This window comes from Notamacropus eugenii, chromosome 2 (assembly GCF_028372415.1).
Source record: "Notamacropus eugenii isolate mMacEug1 chromosome 2, mMacEug1.pri_v2, whole genome shotgun sequence".
NCBI lineage: Eukaryota > Metazoa > Chordata > Mammalia > Diprotodontia > Macropodidae > Notamacropus > Notamacropus eugenii.
Window position 1 is genome coordinate 115,140,410 of NC_092873.1, and position 21,471 is coordinate 115,161,880.

At 34.1% G+C, this 21,471-nt stretch overlaps 1 protein-coding gene and 1 long non-coding RNA gene across 4 annotated transcripts in view; one reads left to right on the top strand and one right to left on the bottom strand.

The window, feature by feature from the left end:
- The window catches only part of LOC140526298 (serotriflin-like), a 39,085-nt gene extending 23,922 nt beyond the window's left edge, over nt 1-15,163 (bottom strand). Inside the window, exons 1-4 of one of the 3 annotated variants that reach the window (XM_072642426.1) lie at nt 15,030-15,162; nt 14,539-14,712; nt 8,487-8,554; nt 5,721-5,849 (exon numbers count right to left, since the gene is read on the bottom strand). In XM_072642426.1, coding sequence (XP_072498527.1) covers nt 5,721-5,849; nt 8,487-8,552 — 195 coding nt within the window. In that variant the 5' untranslated portion in view covers nt 8,553-8,554; nt 14,539-14,712; nt 15,030-15,162. Of the gene's footprint in view, nt 1-5,720; nt 5,850-8,486; nt 8,555-14,538 lie in introns of all 3 variants that reach the window. The other 2 variants (XM_072642425.1, XM_072642427.1) reach the window with 2 other exon arrangements.
- LOC140526299 (uncharacterized) overlaps nt 1-21,471 on the top strand; it is a 109,075-nt gene that overhangs the window by 63,364 nt on the left and 24,240 nt on the right. The window contains exon 2 of the long non-coding RNA XR_011974308.1: nt 1,630-1,731. This is a non-coding gene — a long non-coding RNA (uncharacterized lncRNA). The remainder of the gene's footprint in view (nt 1-1,629; nt 1,732-21,471) is intronic.

The window sequence follows — 21,471 nt, forward strand, 5'->3', positions numbered from 1 at the left end:
ATTCATTGAAAATGTGTCTGTGTTTATCTTTCTATCAAGTTAGTAATCTATATACCTTCCAGATGAAATCTTTGTAATTCTAATGATTCTCAAGGATTAAGCTTCATAATTTGATAAGTTAATGTCTCTAATTTCAATGATGCAAGGATTCCCTCCAGCAATGTAGGTTGCAATCCATCCACGCCTACTTATCCTGTGTGATTCTTGTCTAAGCTCTCTCACAGAACCTCCAGAAGAGATCCACATAATTTACATCTTGCTAAAACAATGTAATATCATTGCAACATATTCCCAAAAGACATTTGGGGATTCCCTTTGCCAGGTGACTGAAAGACCTATCAAAATTTATTTTAGAGCAAGAAACGTAGACATCCTTAAACTAAAATTATGGGCATATACTCCCATCTAGTGGTAAGTTTGATGAATTACTTGAAAACACCCATCTGATTTTATATTTAATGCTGTTTCATTATCCTGTTTTGGTTTTTTAAACTGGTTAGTCCAGCACAATATGATCCAGGTATCACAACTGCTTAGGACACGAGTAGAAAAAAAAATGAAAGAATCCATTCCTATATGAGCTATGCAATTTCATATGGACTAAAATTATATCCCCAAACATTTGAAACTTTAAAATAAATGCAGTTCTAGGGAATACATACTTAAAATGAAATATGTCTCCACTATTGGAGAAGCAACTCAATGTATGAGAGTAATTATTACTAATTTATTATTTTTATATTGTCCTAACTTCAATGGGCCAAGAGCAAAAAGTCCTTAGTTCTTGCTGCTGTACAGATACTGATGAGCCACATGACCTATGGTCATTTTTTCAGTATCCCTGACTTCAGTATCCTCACCCACGAAATGAAAGAATTCAAATAAAGCATCCATAATTCTCCTTCCAACTCCAAAATTTGTATAAAGCAATTCACACTATCTTACTTCATGCACCATGTGCCTATTTGTATCATTTGTAAAACAATTTTGTAATTGTAGTAAATTCAGAAAATCCTCAATCTTTCCTAGAACATATCTTAGACCCAAACCAGCTCTCAATCTGGAGTCTTTTGGTGATGATCTATTCTGAATATGATCACTATGCTAATCTTCCTAAATTGTTTTTTTCCTCATGTTACTTTCATGTTCAAGAACTTCCTATTTTCCATGGGATCAAGTCCAGTTTTCTCATCTTGGCATTCAAGGGTCTTTATAATCTAGACATCCTAATTTTGTAGCTTTGTTCTTCAATATGAACCAAGTATTCTAGACCAGTTATTTTCCCCTCTCTCTTCTACATACAACTTTATTTTTGCTATCTTCTAATGTGAAACATCCTATTCTACTTGTCTCTACTTATTCAAATGTTTAGTCTTCTTTCAGGCTTATCTCATGCTCTGATTCTTCTGTGAAATTTCTGGACAACTATGCGTATACTATATTTATGATATATATACAAATGAATTTGTGTATGTGAATTATGTATGTCAGGAGGCAGTTAGGTGGCTCAGTGGATAGAGTTTGAGGCCTGGAGTCAGGAAAACCTGAGTTCGAATGTGATTTTGGACACACTATCTGTGTGATCTTTGGAAAGTCACTCAACCTCTATTTGCCTTAATCTTTCACTAGAGAAATAAATGGCAAACCACTCCAACGTCCTTGCCAAGAAAAGTCCGTGGTCACTGGTCCATGGGGTCTTCAAGAGTCAGACATGACTGAACGACTGAACAAGTAAGTATGTATACACATATAGACACATACACATAATTTTCACTGTAAACAGTGAAGGGAGGCACAGAGACTATCAGGTCAGAGTGTCGAAGAAGTGAAAAATAGCTGGAGTTAATGGTTCCTTGACCTGTGATACAAAGGCATATATAAAAACATGTATAATTAATAAAAAATTGAGAAATCTTTTGATTTCCAGGCTATATCCAAACAATAACAATGAAACAAAAAGCCATCTAAACCCATGACAGATACCGCACTTTGGTGATTAATTTCAACAACGAGGACAAAAGCATCATACTGGAAATAACCTAAAATATATGGCTAATGACTGAAGACTTACGCAAGAAACTGAAAACTTTAGGAACATGGGTTATGTTTTCCTCTGTTATCCATTGAGGACAAGGGATACCAAAGGGAAAATAATTTGGACTGATTATTTCACATACTGTTTGTCTTATCTTTTCTGAAAGATACTAACTAACTAAGAATAGGGCATGGATTTTTATATTTTATTAAACTCAATTAACAAACACTTATTAGTCACCTAATATTTGCAAGAAACTACTAATTGCCAAGGAAACCATTTAAAAATGGAATGCTATTGGGTGTTGGGCAGGAGACACATGTACAATTATAAGGACATGGAGAATAAGCACATATACCTAAGTACATGGCAAATACACACATATATGTGGCCTATTTTGGGGGAGAGAGAATTAGTACATGAGGTGATTAGAAACGATTTTCCATATATGAGGGTGTTTAAGCAGAATTTTAAAGTAATCACTTTAAGAGACAGAAGTGATGAGAAAGTGCATTTCAGAAGTGAGGGGTAGTGAATATAAAAGTGTAGAAGTTGAGATGAATAGACATGTGTGACATACAACAAGAAGGCAAGTTTGAGTCTACTGGACACTCACTGAAGCAAAGCAATCCTTTTACGTCCCCCAAATCAGATCTCTTGCTCACTCACCATAGTCATTTTCCAAAATTCTTCATCTCTCTCCAGGCTTTCCACAGCAACTCTCCTCCCAATCTCAACCCCCACACAGCTGAGGACCTCACCTCATACTTCATTTTTTTTTTAAATGAAGCCATTTACTAAATACTTTTTTTGCTCTCCTCTTCACCTGTAACTCAAAGATTTCCTTCCACTGTCTGCTTGGTTAAGGTTGTCTCAGATGACGTTTTGACAAGGCAAATCCTTCTGTTACAAACACCCTTAATCCCATTCCATCATCTCCTCCATCGTATCACTTCCCCTATTATCTTCCCTGTCTAATTTTCATCCTCTACCTTTCACCTTCTTCCCTGTTGTCTACAACCATACCTGTTTCTCCTATCTTTATAACAAATCCTTATTTTAGCCATCTCTGCTGGCTGTTTCCTATATATTTCCTCTTCTCAACTAAACTCCTTTAGAAAGCTACCTACACTCATTGCCTCCAATTCCTTTCCTCTTATGTGATTAAAACGTTAAATCTTACTTTTACCTTCATCTATCAACTGAAACTTCTATCTCCAAAGTTATCTGTGATGTAATTGACCACTCTAATGGCTTTTTCTCTTCTGATCCTTTTGCAATTTTTGATTCCATCTATTACCTTCCCCTCCTAAATGCTCTATCCTCTAGGTTTTCATGACACTTCTATTTGTTTTCCTCTTCTATTTGATCTCTTTTTCTTAGTTTTTTTTTTTCCCAAATTTTCATCTAAATAAGATCAACTCACTCTGTTTTTCGCTCAGTGTTCTTTCCTCATTCTTCTTTTCTTTCTTTGGACTATGTCTTTTGGTGATTTCATTAGCTCCTATGAATTCAATTATTGTGTCCATGCAAATGATCCTCACATCATTATGTATAGCCCTAACTTCTAGTTTGCATCACCAACTGCTTCTATACATATTCGTTTGGATGCCCCATAGATACAACTCATCATGTCCAAAATGAAAGTCATTATTTTCCCACCAAACCTCCCCTCTTCCAAATTTGTCTAAAGTTTTTGATGTGACCATAATCTCAGTCACCTTAATTTTCAACTCAATGTCATCTTCAATGATTCTCTTTCACTCATCCTTTGAAAAACAGTCTGTTGCCAAATCTTATCATTTTTGCTATCACATTTTCTCTCATGTTTCTCCTTTCCACCCAATCAGCCAAAACATGGTGCAATTTCATATCATCTCATGCTTGTATTATTGCAATATGTTTCTGGTTGTTCTCTTTTATCTTCTCATTTTGATCTATTATTCACTCAGCTGTGAGCATGGTTTTCTTAATTTGAAAGTCTGTGTCATCCTCCCTTCCCCTTTACCCCACCCTTACCACCTCAATCAACTCCAGTGCCTCCTGATTACCTCCAAGATTAAATGTAGAATCTCCTTGGCAGAAAACATCATTCACAAGCAACATTTTCCCACTTTTAGAATCTTCTTAAGCTCTGATTCTCTCCATGGACCTTATGATTCATCAATTTTGATCTTGTTATTTCTTGCATGAGATGTCTCATCACCTGACTCTGCCTTTTGCCCTGGCTGTACTTCCTTACTGGAATTTCCGCCCCCCCCCCCAACCTTCAACTTTTCTTGCTGCTTTAATTCCTTTAAGACTCAATTCAAATGCCATCTTTTGCAGGTTTGCCTCTTATCCTCAACACCCTGAAAATGACTTCCCTCTTACATTCCATTCTATGTGCTTTGTTGTTCACATGCCATCCTTCTCATTAGAATGTGAGTCCCTGGAGAGCAGAGTACAGATTTTGGTCTTTCTTTCTGTCCTGAGAAATCAGTGGAGAAATTTGCCATAGTAAACAGTTAATAAATGCTTATGAAGAGTGATATATAATAACAACAAAAATGTATAGTAAGCATGGGCAGATACACTAAAGACAGGTTATAAGGAGCTTTAAATGACAAGAATAGATTTATTTGTATCCTAAACATAATAGTAAGCATCCTTTAAACTTGAGCTCAAGTATTATCTTAAGCATGAAATATTTCCAGTTTCTCTAGCAGATAGAGGTTCCTCCTTTCTTTGCAGGAAAGATTTGGAGTTAAGTGACTTACCCAAGGTCACACAGCTAGTAAATATGTGAGATCAGATTTGAACTCAGGTCCTTCTGAATTCAGGGTCACTGTTGTATCCACTGCACCACCAAACTGCCCCTCTCCTTGATTATATTTAATTGTATTAAATTTTTCAAATGTATTTTGCATTTTATTTGCTTCATAACTGGTGTTTTTATCAGTAGAAGCTTCCTGAAGATAAAAAGTTATTTTAAATTGTCTTTGAATTTTTAGCATGTAACACATTGACTGAACAGAAAACATTTATTAATAATGATATACTGATTTATCAATTATTGAGTAAAGAAGTAACATAATCAAACTGCTTTAGGGAGAAAAATACTTATGTTGACAAGTTGTCTATCTGTGACAGCCCCACACATGGCTGAGAGAATACTTAGTAATTGTTCAATTAATTCCTATTAAATGGATTTAGTTTTGTATTGCTTTTATTGAAACAAAGTTCTGAACATCTCTGGGGATGTGGGTTTTAGATGAAAGATTTACCACATGGCTTCCCTCATCCAATTTTCCCCTTTATTATGAAGGGAAGGAAGATCCTATATCTTCCTCAATTCTGTTTTTCTTTCTTAGTGTAATTAGCCAGAATTTCAAGGCAATTCCTATGCCCAATGCATCCTAATTCCTGTTTCTGAAAGAGAAGAATCTGTGGTTAATTGACTCATGACTCCTCCCAAAGAGTTTTCTTCTTTTTTTTCTTTGGAATATTATTTAAACATCAACAGGTGGGGTAGGATATGTCTTGCCACTTTTATTTAAGAACTTTGAAAGATACATGCCTTTTGTTACTGGATGGTCACATGGTCAGTATAAGTCCTACGTGCCTGGGGCTAGGAACCTTAGTAAGCAGATACCTATTGATGGAGAAAGGTTACACATCACTCAATTAACATTTCATATCTTACCATTTTCAGCATGTTTCTGGCTTTGGGAATTACTCCCCTCCTGAGGGTATTGTGTTTGCCAACAATTTCTTCCTGTACATTTGCAGCTTTAGTAGAAACTGTTTCATATGGAACCCTCATTGGTTCACCCTGTTCCAAGAAAGGCATTTCAGATTTAGGGGTTTTTTTTATTGTTATGTTAAAATGTGATAATATCTTTAAAATTTTTTTAAGAAGCTGTTTAAGTGTTCATATTTAAAAGGAAATGTTCTTCCAAGAGATACAGTATTATAAAATGCCTTATTTCTCTCTTTCTCTCTCTCCCTGTTTGTGTACACATATATGCATGTGTGTCTAACTATATACCTACATATATATAGATACACATATCTATACATGTGTTCATTGATGGTTGATCAATTATTGAGCAGAAAAGTGACCTAATCAGACTGACCTGATTATGATATTGATATGTATATACGCATATATATGTCACAAGTATATATCATGGTGGATAAGAGGCAGGCAACAAACTATACAGTATGAATAGGACAGCAAAGCAGTTATAGAAAGTCGATATTCATCTCTGTCAGAGATTTATAGAATCATGGATTTCGACAAGGAAAGTACTTTAAAGGTCATTTAGTCTAACCTACCTCCTGCTACTCATTACACAACAATGAAACTGAACACTAGAGAGGAGCTGTGTCTTGCCTTAGATCACACATGTAAAGTGTGACCGACCTTAGATTTAAATCCAAGTCATTTGACTCCAAATTCATGTTCTAGCTTTCCTATATTTTGTTTCAAGAAAATTTAAATAAGCAAAAATGCATGAATCAAGTTAGCATTCAAACATGTAAGAAGAGAAATAATAAAACAAACTTATTGGTACGAAATCAGCTCATTTTCTGTGAAAATCTTATTTTTCATAAGGATCATGAATCTAAAAGTACAAAGGATCTCAGACACTATCTAGTCCAACCTTCTTTTCTTAAAAAATGAGATTTAGAATTAAAGAAGTTAAGAGAATTGTCCAAGATCACCACAGCTGTGAAGGTTAGAGTGGAGATTTGAATTCAAGTCTTCTAACTTCAAAGACAATACTTTCTCTCCATACTATGCTAAGCCATAACACCTATGTAAATCTTTTGCTCTCCACTGATTCCTAAAACTTTTGAGTTAGAAGAGCAATTAAAAAACACAATGATATATTTGCTGAATACTAGGGACATAGGGACAGCTAGGTGGTAGAGTGGACAGAACCCTGGACCTAGAGTCAGGAAGACCTGAATTCAAATCTGGCCTCAGGCACTTACTAGCTGGATGATCCTAGGCAAGTCACTTAACCGTTTGCCTTATTTTACTCATCCCCAATATCTTTGCCAAACAAACAAAAAACAAATGGGTTCACAAAGAATTGGATATGACTGAAATGAATGAAGAACCACAGAGGACATTGATAGGTTTGTATAGCTATTGTTGTGTACCACATATATATGGTCTCAGAATTCATTGTGTGGAGCAGATGATTGATAAGAAGTGCAGATGAAAAGAAAAAGATCAAAGTAATGACACAGACTGGTAGTATGGTATAGTGGATAGTTTGTTGGATGTGGAATCAGGGAGACCTAATTTCAAATCCTACCTCAGATAACTAAACATATGACTCTAGATGAGTCACTTAAGCTTTCTTGGGCTCAATTCTTTAATTGTTGTAAAGAGACAATTAGAGTACATGACTTTTAATGTCTGTTCCAATTCTCAATCTAAAATCTATGAGTCTATAACTTTACCTCAATCTCATCTTATGTTCTGCCTGTTAGTAGATACCATGAATTCATGATGTAATGTAAAAAGCCTTGAACTCTTAGTCAGAAGACCACAGTTCCAGTACAGACCCACACACTAGGTATGTGACCCTGAGACATTTATTGTATCTCCTGTTGCCTCAGTTTCTTCATCTACGAAGTGATGAGAGATGGGACTAGATGACCTTTAAAGTCTCAGTCTCTGCTCTTTCAGAAGTAAGTCTATAACATTATGAATACTCATAGATAGTAACTCACACACACATATGCTGTAACAAATATAGCACATATGTACATATATAAATTATATTTCATAGCTAAGCATAAAAGTGACTTTTACTAGAGTTCTTTTTCTTATTTTTTACATTTTAAAAGATTTCTTCTAGTGAATTAGAAGGTCTTCTGTGATACTAAATATCTAGAGAAGATTTAAATGTGTATCCTCTTGAGTGCAATGGATCAGTGATAGTTATTTAGGAATTCAACAAAAGTTGTGGGATGAGATCCTTTGTAGATAGATGAATGAAAACTTTAAGAATTCTGACATAGGAGAAGCTTTATTGCTCAGAGGCTCAGATTGGTAAGAGGGTATTCATTCTCCAAAGTTGCAAAAGAGCAGGCAATGCTCTTGACCTCCATTATGCTTTTAGAGAGGTAGGAGGTCTCACAGAAAGATCCCACTGCATAGAGATCTTGGAGGAAATTGAGTCTCAGAGAGCTGTGGAGTTGGCAGAAATGGTCAGGTATGGAAAGGACCCATGCAGAAGGGAGGCACTGCAATAGTGAGTCAAGGATCACCCTGAAGAAGAAATATGTTCCTCCTCCATGTTACTTATACCTAGAGCTCTAGGCACAGGAGAATTGATGATCCAGTTGTCTTCTTTGGTTATCTTGTTTTGGTTGAATGTGAATTTGTCATAATTGTCAGCCTACTTTGTGCAACATGAAAACAAATCAGATAATACAAAGCTCCTACCTTTATAATTGAAACAGTCCAGAAAGTTGTAGCAACCAAACAGAAGAAGACATTTTTGGGGGCCATATCTGAAAAATAAATGAGTTTCTTTTCACTGAGTCATAGGACTTAGAGCTAGAAGGATAGAGGTTAGAGGTAAAATACAGAACATAGGGAAGCAGAGTCAGAATTTTATCCTTAGTCCCCTCATTCCAAATCCATGGCATCCAAGGTCATTGTTTCATTTTTTCCCATCTTACAACAACCTTTCCAAGAAGACATTCAAATTTTCATTTCCTTTTCAGGGAGGACAGGTGTTAAAGACTTTTTAGGAGATCTCACAGCAGGAGCTCAATCAGTTTTCAAATTATTTTCAATCTTTTGAGCACATAGTTCATTAAGAGGTATAGAACAGAATCAAAGTCTAACCAAAGGATAGAGGCCTCAGGTTATTAAAAATATCTTTCCTTCTCCAGAGGATTAATTAAAGTCACCTCCCCAATTCTTAACCATAGAGGAAGGGACTATTTTGTATGATTTTGGCATCCAAGATTTTCTGCTTACAGGTCAGGTCTGGTCAGCTTAAAAATGGGACTAAGATGTTCTCTAGCTATAAACTAAGTTTATGTTTTTCAAGTGACCTCTACAAACTTTTAATGGGAACAATAGGAATAAATGAAATCTGAAAAAGATAGGTAGATAAAACTCATGAATAACAAAGCAAGATCATAAAATTTTTAACTGTTTCTAGAGTCTGAAATTTTATATTTTAAAAGGTGCACCTGGGCATGATATTGAACTAGGGCACTATCTTGCCTAGAGTTACACACCTTGTTCTTATAGTAGGATTCAAACTTATATGTTATGGATCTTAGCATTTCTCTTTGTTTATGCTATCTAGCTACCATGAATGAGTGAATTAATTAGTTGATTAACATAATTTTATTAAGTGATTACTACACATCAAGTTCTGTGAGAAATACTGGCATACATGCAGAAAGAAAAGGCTGAAAAGTATTCTGATTTTATTTTTGTTCCTTTGGTTTTGTCTTATAATTTCCTGATTTTTCATAAATTCATTAATTTCCATCTGGTCCATTTTAATCTTCAAGGAATTATTTCTCCAGTGAGCTTCTGAACCTCCTTTTCCATCTGGTCAATTCTGCCTTTTAAGGCATTCTTCTTCTCATTGGCTTTTTGGATCTCTTTTGTCATTTGGGTTAGTCTATTTTTTAAGGTGTTATTTTCTTCAGCATTTCTGGGTCCCCTTTAACAAGCAGTTGACACATTTTTCATGATTTTCTTGTATCACTCTCATTTCTTTGCTCAATTTTTCCTCTATTTATCTTATTTGATTTTTCAAAATCCTTTTTGAGCTCTTCCATGGCCTGAGACCAGTTCACATTTTTCTTGGAGGCTTTTGATGTAAGAACTTTGACCTTGTTGTCTTCTTCTGTTTGTGTATTTTAGTCTTTCTTTTTACCAAAGTAAGATTCTATAGTCTGATTCTTTTCTCTGTTTTCACTTATTTCCCTAGCCAATTATTTTACTTTTGAGCTCTTTGTCATGGTCATTCTCTGCTTCCAATGGTGGAGAGGGTGTGCTGTCAGCTGCTTGATCCTCCCACAATCTGTGGTCCTAGAGCTCCAGAAACAGCAGCTCCCATTGTCCCTCCTGCTGCTGAAGCTGCCTCAGGATCTTCCACTCCCTCTACTGCCCTGGGCCTGGGGCAGAACCACTCTATTGTCTCACACGAGTCCCACAGGTTTTTTCCACTGACTTTCCAATTTGCTCCCTGTGTTTTGGGGTTGTGAAGTCTGGAAATTACCACAGGTGCCAGTGCTTCAGTCCCCACCTCCCCATCAGTCCCCCTCAGGTCCCATCTGTGCCTTCTCAGTCCAAGCTGGAATGTGCTCTGATCCCAGAGCAGCATGATAGATGCTTCCTATTGACCTTCTAAATTGTCAAGGGCTGGAAATTTGCTTCACTCTGTCTTTGGGTTCCAGAACTCCAGAATTTGTTTAGAGTCATTTTTACAGGTATATGGCTTGGTTTGGGGGAAGAGCTCTAGCAAGCCCCTACTTTTGCTCCACTATCGTGGCTCCCTCCCCCCATTTTTTTTAAAAACACAGATGGAAACAAATTTATTTCGTGACCCAGGAAGATATACGTTGGTGGAGGTACAAAGGAAAGCAAGCAGTTCAAAATTCTTACATTTCAAACTGCAACAGTCTCAGGTTCTTTCAGGGTCTCAGGGTCCCAAGACAGTTCTTCAGTATGAGTCATGGTTAATATTTCCTCAGATAAATGGTTACTCTGTTCCTCTGCTGCCATTTTCTGCCTTAAGTTTGTCTCAGAATAAATGATCAGTTTAAGGGGCAAGTCTTCCACTTTGACAAAATCATGTTCATCAGACTTTTGACTTAAATGACCACATCTTGGCTTTGCATTTTTTCACCAACACCAGCAATTTGGTGTCAGGACTTCTAGTCACAGAGATGTCAGGCATTTCAGAAGCAGATTTTACTTTACACTGCTTTCATTTTAACCTTTTTTATGCTTTCAGTATATATCATGGACCCCTTTGACATTCTGGTAAAGCCAATTAACCTAGTTTCAGAATGTTTTAAATGTATGAAATTTAAAAAAGACCATAAAGGAAAAACCAATTGAAATCGTTGTCAAAATATGTATTTTTAGTGTGCAGCTGTCATATTAAAAACCATTGACTTAAAACATGTTATCTATGAAACTGAGATTTGCTTGTATCTTTCTTCTTTCATGTACACAATTACTTTGACACATTTTTTTCTGTTGCATATTTTTGGTACTATGTAAGAGTTCAGATGATTCATGTGGGTTTATTTTATTTCCTGAAACTTTGCAAAAGTTGTTCATTGTTTCAGCTAGTTCTTAGTTGATTCTCTAGGACTTTCTAATCCAAATGACACACCATCATATCATCTGCAAAAATGATAGTTTTGTTTCCTGGCCTATTCTAATTCATTCAATTTATTTTTCTTCTTTTATTACTATACTTAACATTTCTAGTGCAATATTGAAAGTGGTGATAATGGTCATCCTTGATTCACCTCTGTTCTTGTTGGGAAAGATTCTGGCTTATCCCCATTGCAGATGATACTTCCTCATGGCTTTAGATGGATAATATTAATCATTTTAATGAATGAACCATTTATTCCTATGCTTTCTAGTGCTGTTTTTTTTTTTAAATTGCAAATGAGTGTTGTATTCTGTCAAAAGTTTTTTCTGCATCTTTTGAGATAATGATATGATTCTTTTGGCTTCTGTTATTGATAGGGTATATTATGCTGATAGTTTTCCTAATATTGAATCAGCCCTGTATTCCTGACATAAATTCTAACTGGTCTTAGTGCATGATCTTTATGATATATTAGGGTGATCTCTTAAGTCATATTGTATTTAAAATTTTTTGTCTCAATATTTATTAAGGAGATTGGTTTATAGATTTTTTTCCCTTTCTTTTTTTTCTCTTCCTGGTTTAAGTAACAGCACTATCCATCCATCCATCCATCCATCCATCCATATATATATATATGCATATACATATACGGAATTTGGTAAGACTCCTTCTTTGCCTATTTTTATAAACAGTTTATATAGTATTGAAATCAATTATTATTTAAATGTTTGGCAGAATTCAGTTGTGAATTCATCAGGTCCTTAGTGATTTTTTCTTAGGGAGATCATTGGTGGCTTGTTATGTAAGTGTTCAATCTGCTCTGTCAATCTGAGCATCTTATATTTTTATATTCCTCCATTTTATTTAGAGTGTTAAGATTTCTTGGTATGTAGGAAAAATAGCTCTTAATAATGGTTTTAATTTCATCATCATTGGCAGTAGCATCACCCTTTTAATTTGTTTTTTTTTTTTTACAAATAATTTGTTTTTTCTTTCCTTTTTAAAAAATCAATTTAACCAGTGATTTATCTGGTTTTTTTCATAAAACTAACTCCTAATTCTATTTGTTAGTTCAATGATTTTCTTACTTTCAATTTTTAAAATCACTCTTTTGATTTTTTCAGGATTTCTAATTCACTTATTATTTAAAGGTTTTACTCATAAATTTCCTATTTTGGCTGGAAGACATCCTAATTCTTTAAACTACTGCACTTCTGTGTTCTGACATTTGAGTCTAAAATAAAAGAAACACACAAATAAACCGCTGCACTTCAGAGTTTCAGAGCACTGTCAGCAACACTGGTTAAGGTCTTATGTTTTAACAGGTCAAGTAGGAAGTCTAAAGGAACCTCACAAAGTTCTCTTAGGAAAATTTTGCTGTGCCTTTCTCCCAACGGTAAGTCATTTAACATTATTATTATTTTCTTAATTTAAAACACAATACATCTCATTAAATATTTCACATTCTATAACATTTGTCATCAAGTCATATCAAGAGGGGAAGTAACCTGCCTTAACAGCTTCTTAAAAACATTCAAAATGCAAGAGAACTCCTTACTTGTCACATGACAATAACTCTGTAAGATATATTTTAAAATTATGTTACAGGGAAAGTCATATATGTTATCTCCTTTGGCATTTTTAAAAAAATTTCTTCCAGTGACATTTAAAACCTCGAAAAGGAGTAATAACAGTCAATTAAAGAGGTAATAATAGTTCATACATCTAGTGATAATAGTTTTACACACACACATATGTATATACCTACATATCTATATGCAGACAAACATGTGTGCATATGTTTACCACCTGCCAGATTTTATTTTTTAGTTTTTAAAGATTGCTTTAAAGAATTTTAGAGGCCTTCTTTCTGTAGTACTTTAGAATGTTTTGTGTTATAGTTCAGTTATTACTCGAATGACTTACTAGCTTACATTATATGGTAGTTATGAATGGTAAGACCCAAATCTTTCCCTTTAGGAGACTAGTTTAGAGGAAAATATAACACAGTGAATAGTTATGAGGTTTGTTTTCTTTTTTAACAATTTTGCTACCTTTCAGCAGTCCAATTCATAAAATAACAAACTTACTTTATTCAAATGCCATCAAGTTAGTCCATTTCAAAGTAACTTTGCTTAAACACAGTCACAAATTTAGAGCACGACTCTGGTTGAAGATTAGGGTGTCTTCAAACCTCTTATTAAATCATAACAATTTAAGGCAAAAGGCGCATAATTATTAAACTTTTTTTAAAAACTTATCACATTCATTTTAATAATGCAATAGGGACATGGCTTCTCTAATAATATTTTGTGATAATTTAGAAAAATTTCACATAACAGTATGTTTTTAAAAGTATATTTTTCTATTTGAAAAGAATTTCCATTTCTATCATGTGTCATACCCTTCCAAATTCCACAATACAAGAAAATTAGAAGCTTAACGGATATCTATTCATTTAGATAAAATCTGAACTTATTCTTCTTAGAAAATAATTCATGTTATTATTATCTTTGATATGTTATTTAATCTCAACTCCCAAACAATAATCAACATTTAAACATTGCTTATTATGCTATGCATTTTAGGAACATTTAATTCCTTCAACAACCCTGGGAGGTAGGTGCTGTTATTATCCCTTCGTACATACAAATACTGATAGAATTTTCTGACATACAATAACAACATAGCTTCAAACAAAATATTTAACCCAATAATTTTTAAATTACTTGCAGCAATAACTAAAACCAGTTTTTCACAAAGTTCCATTATTTTTAGTTGGTTCATATTCAGCTTTTTAAAAAGATTCTTAAGTAAATTACAGAAAGATTTTAGAGATTCCATTTTTAAAATCTTTTTCTTTAAATGCCTTTTCCCCACTAGTGGAGAAGAAAAATTTTTTTTCTAAAATCCTTTTTCTTCCCCACTAGTATGGGGGGGAAACTTTCTCTAATTTAAAAACAAAAAACTTTCTCAATAAAGCTCTTTCTTCCCCATTGTGTGAATGAAGCTTCCTCTCGTAAAAAGCCTTTTCTTCTCCAAAGTGAAGACTTACTTTAAACTTGAAAGAATAACAATCCCTGAAGAGTAATAAAAAATTTTGGTAGCTTCCTCCTCAAAATAGGCTCTTACCTTAGCTCAGAAGGGATGATTCAGTCCAGAGGAGAGTACAGGCCTCCAAGGCTGTCCTTCTCAAGGAAGTCCCTTAGTGTGAGAGCTCTCAGGGAAATTCCTCAAAGAGGGTCACTAAGGGAAGCCTGGAGTCAATCTCTCAGGTCCCATCTGGGTGTCAACTGTTCAAATTATCTAAAATAGGAAAGAATTCTGAGGTACAAAGCTTCTGAGTAAATAATGATTTAATAGTAATGATCAAAAGGTTACCATTAAGTCGTATCAATTAATCACTCAGTAATTAATGACAAAGGAATGAATTACAGAGCTTATTTTTATAACAGAAAAGAGGCATAAGACTTAGGGGAATACTGAAATATAAGAAGAACAGGGAAGTAGGCTGATTTGCAATATTTGGTTGCTGAGAGTGTTGGGGGCTTAACAGATAATTTCTAGGGTGGGACAACTATTAAATCTGATATTCTTCTGGGTAAGGGATTGTATCTTTCAACCTGTCTTCAAAGTTGTGTAAATGTCCCCATTTTCCATAGAATGAAGGATAAGTTTGAAAGTCTAGCCACAAATTAATCAAGCCTTCTTTTTCATCTCAACCAGTAAAATCTGCTTAAGACTTGGTAGCTTGGATCTTAAAGTTGGGTGATGAAATGATACTTCAAAAGCTGATTCCCATAACCAATTGTGGTATTCAAAAGCTATGAGATGTGAATCTTGATGTGATGGAAAAAAACATAACCTGCCCCAAATTGGAGACTCTAAAAGAGTAAGGTCCATTGATACAGATGATTTGCATTGATATAAAGATGCATTGGCCCAGACAAAAATATATTTACTTTTTTTTTACTCAATGAAGCACTCCTAAATGATGATGATGATGATGGTGATAGTGATGATGATAATAGTATTTATGTAGCACTTGATGATTTGTTTCATATATCATAATTCATTTAAAAAACAGCCAAAGTCAATAACAACTTGTGCTAATAAGGACTTGAAGGGGTAAAATTCTGTCCACCAGAGTAGAAGAAGTCTCTCATTGCCATAAGTTTGCTCCAACACAGTAGTTCAAGGGTTCCCTTCACTACTTCTGCTACAAATTAAAATTTTACTTTGCCATAGCTTTTAGGGATGACTTCTTTGAAGGGAGAGGGAGCCAGAATTCTGGGTTTTAACTTCAGGTTCTATCATATGCTTTGTGAATGTGGGTAGGTCACTTAGTTACTCTATGGGCAGTATTCTTGACAGCAAAAACAAATAAAAACTGGGGCAGAAGGAGTGGTAGGAGGTTAAGTCATGTTATATCTATGCATCTCTAGCATATTATGATTTTAAGCTTTTATCATTAAACATACCTTATATCATAAAATCATTCAATAATCAGTCTCAAAAAAGGAACCCCTGATAATTTGTGTCTCAATAAGTAAAATGACGCTTGCATCTGTAATTATTTGCTGAAATTATCCGGTCTTTACTCTGTATATTTCACAACACACAATCTTAATTAATAGTTTATAAACTATTATGCAATGTTTTACTGTCTCAGGATGCCATCTAGTGACCAAAATAAAATATACAATGGAAGAAATTTTGAATTAAATTCATAGTATGGAGATAACTGTGGAACCACAGAAGAGAATTTTATGCATCTATTGTATTGCTACATTTATATATATGTGTGTGTGTATTTGTGCATAATATGTGTGTAGGTACACATATAAAATGGCACATTATTTATATGTATTATATATTAATATATGTCCATACACATATGTATTTTTATATTGTGCATAGAGAATGGGGGATGGGGTAGACCTGTGGTTTCATTGCTGGAGGTAGCTTCCTGTGAGGAATTCTCTATACCAATACAGATCAGCACCTTCCCTGAAAAGTATAGTCTGAGAGCTGCCCAATACAAACTGAATGAATGAAAGGCTTTCCCAGATTCTCACAGTGTGCATCAGATGTGGAACTGGAGACCTAGATTTTCCTGATTCCAAACCTAGGTGTGTCTGTCAGGCTTATCATGGTGCTATATAAACTAGATACAGATAAATACAGTCATAGATGTAGCTGTAGGCAGAGGTATAGGAGTAGATGTGGAGGCAGATGTTGAGGTAACTGTAGATACATATGGATATGTGCATACAAATGCAATCATATGTGTAGATATAGATGTAAGTATAGACATAGATGTCAATGTAGATGCAGGCATAAATGCAGGTGAAGATGAAGTTGTAGAAGAAGATGTGGATACAGATATAAATGCAGATGCAGATGAAGTAGAAATATAGCTGTAGGCAAAGATATAGATGTATGATAAAATATAAATATAGGTATATATATGTACATAAGTATGTAATTACATATCTATACATGTATATATATGCATTAGGAAACATGCTTTTATTTTGACTCTTTCTCGCTTCAAAGTCAGAAGCAATAAAACAACAGATACTTACTAAGCACCTCTTATGTGCCAAGCACTAGGGATACAAGAAGAGGCAAAAACCATCTCTGCCCTCAAGTAACTTACACTCCAATGGGGGAGGATGCAAGCTGTATTTAGGATAAATGGGGGCAGGGGCAATAACAGAGGGAGGACACTGGAATTAAGAGGAGTTGGGGAAGGCTTATTTTGGAAGGTTGGATTTTAATTGTATACATACATATTTGCGTAGATATGGAGCACTCCTGTCTCTTACTAGCAGTGAGAAGATGGACAAGGCCCACCCACCTAATGTACTAAGGCAATGAATTGTAGACCAGTTATTTCCTGTAACAATGGAAAGAATTCTCACACATTGGAAATTCATGAATTAATTGATATATCATTCTGAAACACCATTGCAAGAATCAAATGAAGAAAAGATACATTATTATCTAGAGTGGGGGAAGAATGTGTGTGTATGTATGGACTCTGTGCATTAGTCAATATGAACTTTATTGCCTATTTATTTAAAAGGTGAGTCAGTCACACACAGTAACTTTTTTTCTTTCTAAAAATTGTATGTAAAGAATTTCAAGAATTAATTATGACAAGGGATGGCACCAAGTAGTACTGTTCATTAACATGTTCCACCATCTTGCTTAGAGATATTCAGTTAACTGAAGTTGAATGTAACATGGAAAACTGGTCTGTCTACTTCCTGTGAAGCCCTATTATAAGGGAATCATGATAAACAAGAGGCAACATAGTACAGTAGAAACTGCCCTTGATCTGGAGTTTAAGACCCTGACTTCAAATCTTTAGGAGAGTCTGAGTCTCAGTTACTTCACGAATGAATTATTTGTATGCTTTTGATTCTATCTCCATAGTGCAAATGAGAGACCAGGAAGGTCTGAACTAGCATGGTCACTGTGTAAGCAGACAGAAGGAAAGATGGATTAGAGATGCAAAAGTTGAAACAAGGTTTGGCGGTGTATTGTGGGGTGATTGAAAGTGAGGAGTTGAGAACAGTATCAATTTGGCAGGTCTGAGTGACAAGAAGAATGGCTATCAATAGCAATAGAGAAGTTTATTTTTTCTTCATTGCTTATTAAATTATTGTGGAGGAAGGTACACTGATTACAGTCGACCACAAGATAGATCGTACGCAGAATTGCGGAATAGCCAAAATGTATCTTCTCACTTCTGTTTCCCTTTCTCTCCTTTTAATTCTTACCTAAGAGTTGTTCAGTCTGTGTGATATCTTTTCAGGGGAAAAAGAGATGTTTAATATATTCATTCACCTACTGTCATCAATATAGCCACTTTATTTTGGACTTTTGTTTGTATCGCTGACCGAATCGTGTAACAATTGATTCCCCTCTACTCAGCTTCTAAAGTGATATTTCAAAAGCACAGGTCCCACCATGTCACCCCACCCCAATTACTTAATAAACTCTAATGGCTACCTATGATCTTCAGGATCAAATATAAACTCCCCAATTTGAATTTCGAAGCCATTCATAATCTAACCTTACCACATACATTTCCAGGCAACTTATACCTCATCCCCCTTCTATTACATATATATATATATATATATATATATATATATATATATATATATATATATATATATATATATATATATATATATATATATATATATATATATATATATATATATATATATATGTATATTTTTAAATGAGCACTGACTTGGAGCAAAGATGAGAGAGTACAGACTAGGATCCAGCTGCACCCTGGCAACATTCCTCTCCAAACAACTTTAAAATAGTGCTTTGAATCAAATTTTGGAGAACAGCCAACAGAAGGTTAAAGGAAGATAATTATCCAGCCTAAAACAAATTAGGTTATGTCTTCAGGAGAGGTTATTCAACACAGGAGTGTTGAATTCAAGCTTAGAGCATGGAAGGAGCACCAGCAGTGGACCTTGGAGGCAGCCAGAACAGCAGCAGGAACTTTGGGAGCTCTGAGCCTTTAGACAGTAGTGGGTTTGGACACCTGGTCAGAAAGGGATTACAAGGGATGCCTTGCCAATGTTAGGTGCAGCTGGCACTGATTGGCAATTATATTGTCTATATTTAGTTCTGGATCACAGGGTAGAGGAGAGAGTTTGTAATCTGTCACAAGGGGCAGGAACCCTGGTCACAGTTTCAGTGATAAGTAAAGTGCTGGTACTTGTAGCTTCAGAAGAGCATGGCTACTTCCTGGGCAAAAAATAAAAATAAAAATAAAAATAAAAAAACGTAGAAAAGATAAACAGTTATAGCACCTCTCCCAGGATAATACCATTTGGAAGCAAAATGAGCAGTCTTCCAGAGTTAGCTCTGAAAATAACTGTATAAAAAAGCCTGAAGTTTGATACAACAGCTGCCAACCTGAACAGTATAGCAGAGCATAGCTTTAGTATAAAGCTTTAATATGAAACAACAGGCTGGGAGAATGTACACACAAAAACAACAATACACATACACAAAGAAAAACCTTGAGTATAAAAAAGTTGCTGTGGTGGCAGGGAAGACCAAGACATCACCTTAGAATAAAGCAACAATGTGAAAACAGTTACAAGCAAAACCGCAGAGGAAAATGCTAATTGGACCCAAGAACAGCAAAAATTCCTGAAAGCGTTGAAGAAAAAAGAGTGGTAGATGAAAATTTGGGGAAAGAAATTGGAGTAATGCACAAGAATAATGAAAACAGAATTAGCAGCTTGGTTAAAAGAGGCACAAAAATATTGAAGAAAGTGACAGCTTAAAACAAATGGGAAAAAGGAACAAAATTCACTTAAAAAAAGAACTCATTAAAAAAGTAGAATTGGACAAATGGAAAAAGAGGCACAAAAACTCACTGAAGAAAATCATTCCTTAAAAATTAGAATTGGGCAATTGGATTCTAATGACTTTATGAAACATTAAGAAACAATAAAACAAAATCAAAACAGTGGAAAAGTAGAAGAAAATGGGAGCTGTTTCATTGAAAAAATAACTGACCTGAAAAACTAATCAGAAAGTAAATGAAGACTTACTACAATTTTAGTTCCAAAATATAAATATATATTAGTAAAGAAACAATATTAATATATTTTATATATTTGGATATGCCAGGCATTCTATGGTAATTCATCATTAAGAAAAGTATATGATATAAATTATACCAATAAAAATACAATTAGATCATTATGTCAATAAATAATAGTCTGTCACTAAATATAGTAGTTACATAAAACATTACAAAATGTAGGAATAAACACAACTTTCATCAATATAAGAATGTTAATCCTAAATTAAAAGTAATATTATTTGCAGTTTTGTTGTTACTATTTGTCCTTTGTTGTGATGACTTAAAATGGCTGCAAATTTGCAGTGGAAGGTCACTGGAAACTTTCCCAATAATATCAAGGCTAAAGCAAGAATGTGAACTTGACACAGTGCTATCTTCCAATAGTATTTAAATCTAAAGAAATACGTAGGAAATATAGAACACATAAGCAAATTCATAATTAAAAAATAAATATATGCAATAATCTAGTGTTGAATTAACCTCAGAACAGAAGTTAATAGTTAAGTGATTTCATATTTAGTAAGTTCTTTGTGGAAGATTGGAAAGTAGTCTGACAGAAAGTGCTTTAATTCTGCATGTTATAACTTATACAATAATAACATGAAATATATAAATTATATAAATATGAAAACATTAACATTAGTGTCAAATAGCAAGCTTTAATATTTTGACACCATGGCAGGGAAAAGATTTGCATTAGAAATAATATAGAATATCTCATAAACACAAAATCAACAATTATATAATTATTTATTTATGTATTTGTATTTACATAATATGTTATTATATAATGTATTAATTGTATTATTATATTAATTATAATTAATATATTATTATATATTTATATGTTATATATTAAATATAGATTTATGTTATTTTATTTTGTTATTATGCAATTATTTAATTATATAAAGTTTAAACATTTTGCATAAAATCTAAAAAGTTAATTTTTAAAGAGATGATTTTTATATGAAAGGTCTGTCTTAAATAATATATAAGGAATTTGTGTATACGTGTATATATATATATATATACATACACATACACATATATATGTATGTATATACAAGTAATAAGAGCTAGGGAAGTGGTCAAAAGATATGAGTAATTAAAGAAATACTATACATTATTTTCAGTAGCCTCTTTGCACAGAGGGCTCTTCCAAATTACTAAGAACTAGTGACATGCAAAGTAAATGAACTATGAAATTGGGCTGAAGTTAGGGTTATGGTTGCTTTATAAATTTGAACAATGACGGGTAGAAAAGAGAGTCTCTTAGAAACCAATCTCTTACTACCGTATAGATTTGGAGGATGTCTAGAAGAAAGATACACAGACAAACACCACACACACACACACACACACACACACACACACATACACACACAACTTTTTTACTCACACATTCTATGTTTCAACAAAACTGA